Below are 574 nucleotides of genomic sequence, written 5' to 3'. Positions count from 1 at the left end.
TTTTGGATGTTTATTATGCATTCCATATATTATTTTTGAATATTTAACTCTTAATGATTCTACACTTATTAGTAATTTAGAAACATATTCAGTTTATATTAATGGAGGTATTTTAATTGTTGTAATAATTATTTCATTCTTTATTGGATGGCATATGGTTATGGCTATTGGAGGTGCTGATATGCCAGTTGTAGTTTCAATGTTAAATTCATATTCAGGATGGGCTACAGCAGCATCAGGATTCTTATTAAATAATTATGCTATGATTGTTGGAGGAGCATTAATTGGATCATCAGGAGCTATTTTATCATATATTATGTGTAAAGCTATGAATAGATCATTTATGTCAGTTATTTTTGGAGGATTTGGAGCAACACCATCTAAAACAAGAAACCAAGAAGATGAAGGACCTAAAGAAGCTAATACAATTCAAACACCAGAACTTGCTAAACTTTTAATGGAAGCACATAATATTGCTATTGTTCCAGGATATGGAATGGCAGTTGCAAAAGCACAACATGTAGTTGCTAGTCTTGCAGAAGAATTAATTAAAGCAGGAAAAGAAGTAAGATTT

The 574-nt window shown here is 30.5% G+C and overlaps 1 protein-coding gene across 1 annotated transcript; it reads left to right on the top strand.

The window, feature by feature from the left end:
* On the top strand, positions 1–574 carry ENU1_116490 (pyridine nucleotide transhydrogenase alpha subunit, putative; the record flags this gene model as incomplete). Its single annotated transcript, XM_008859706.1, has 1 exon — positions 1–574. A coding segment is annotated over one exon (574 nt), but the record flags the coding sequence as incomplete, so codon positions are not given.

Source organism: Entamoeba nuttalli, assembly GCF_000257125.1.
Source record: "Entamoeba nuttalli P19 unplaced genomic scaffold asmbl_4938, whole genome shotgun sequence".
Classification (NCBI taxonomy): Eukaryota; Evosea; order Mastigamoebida; family Endamoebidae; genus Entamoeba; species Entamoeba nuttalli.
Note: the sequence above shows the minus strand (reverse complement) of the source record. Positions and strands in the feature narration are given on the sequence as shown.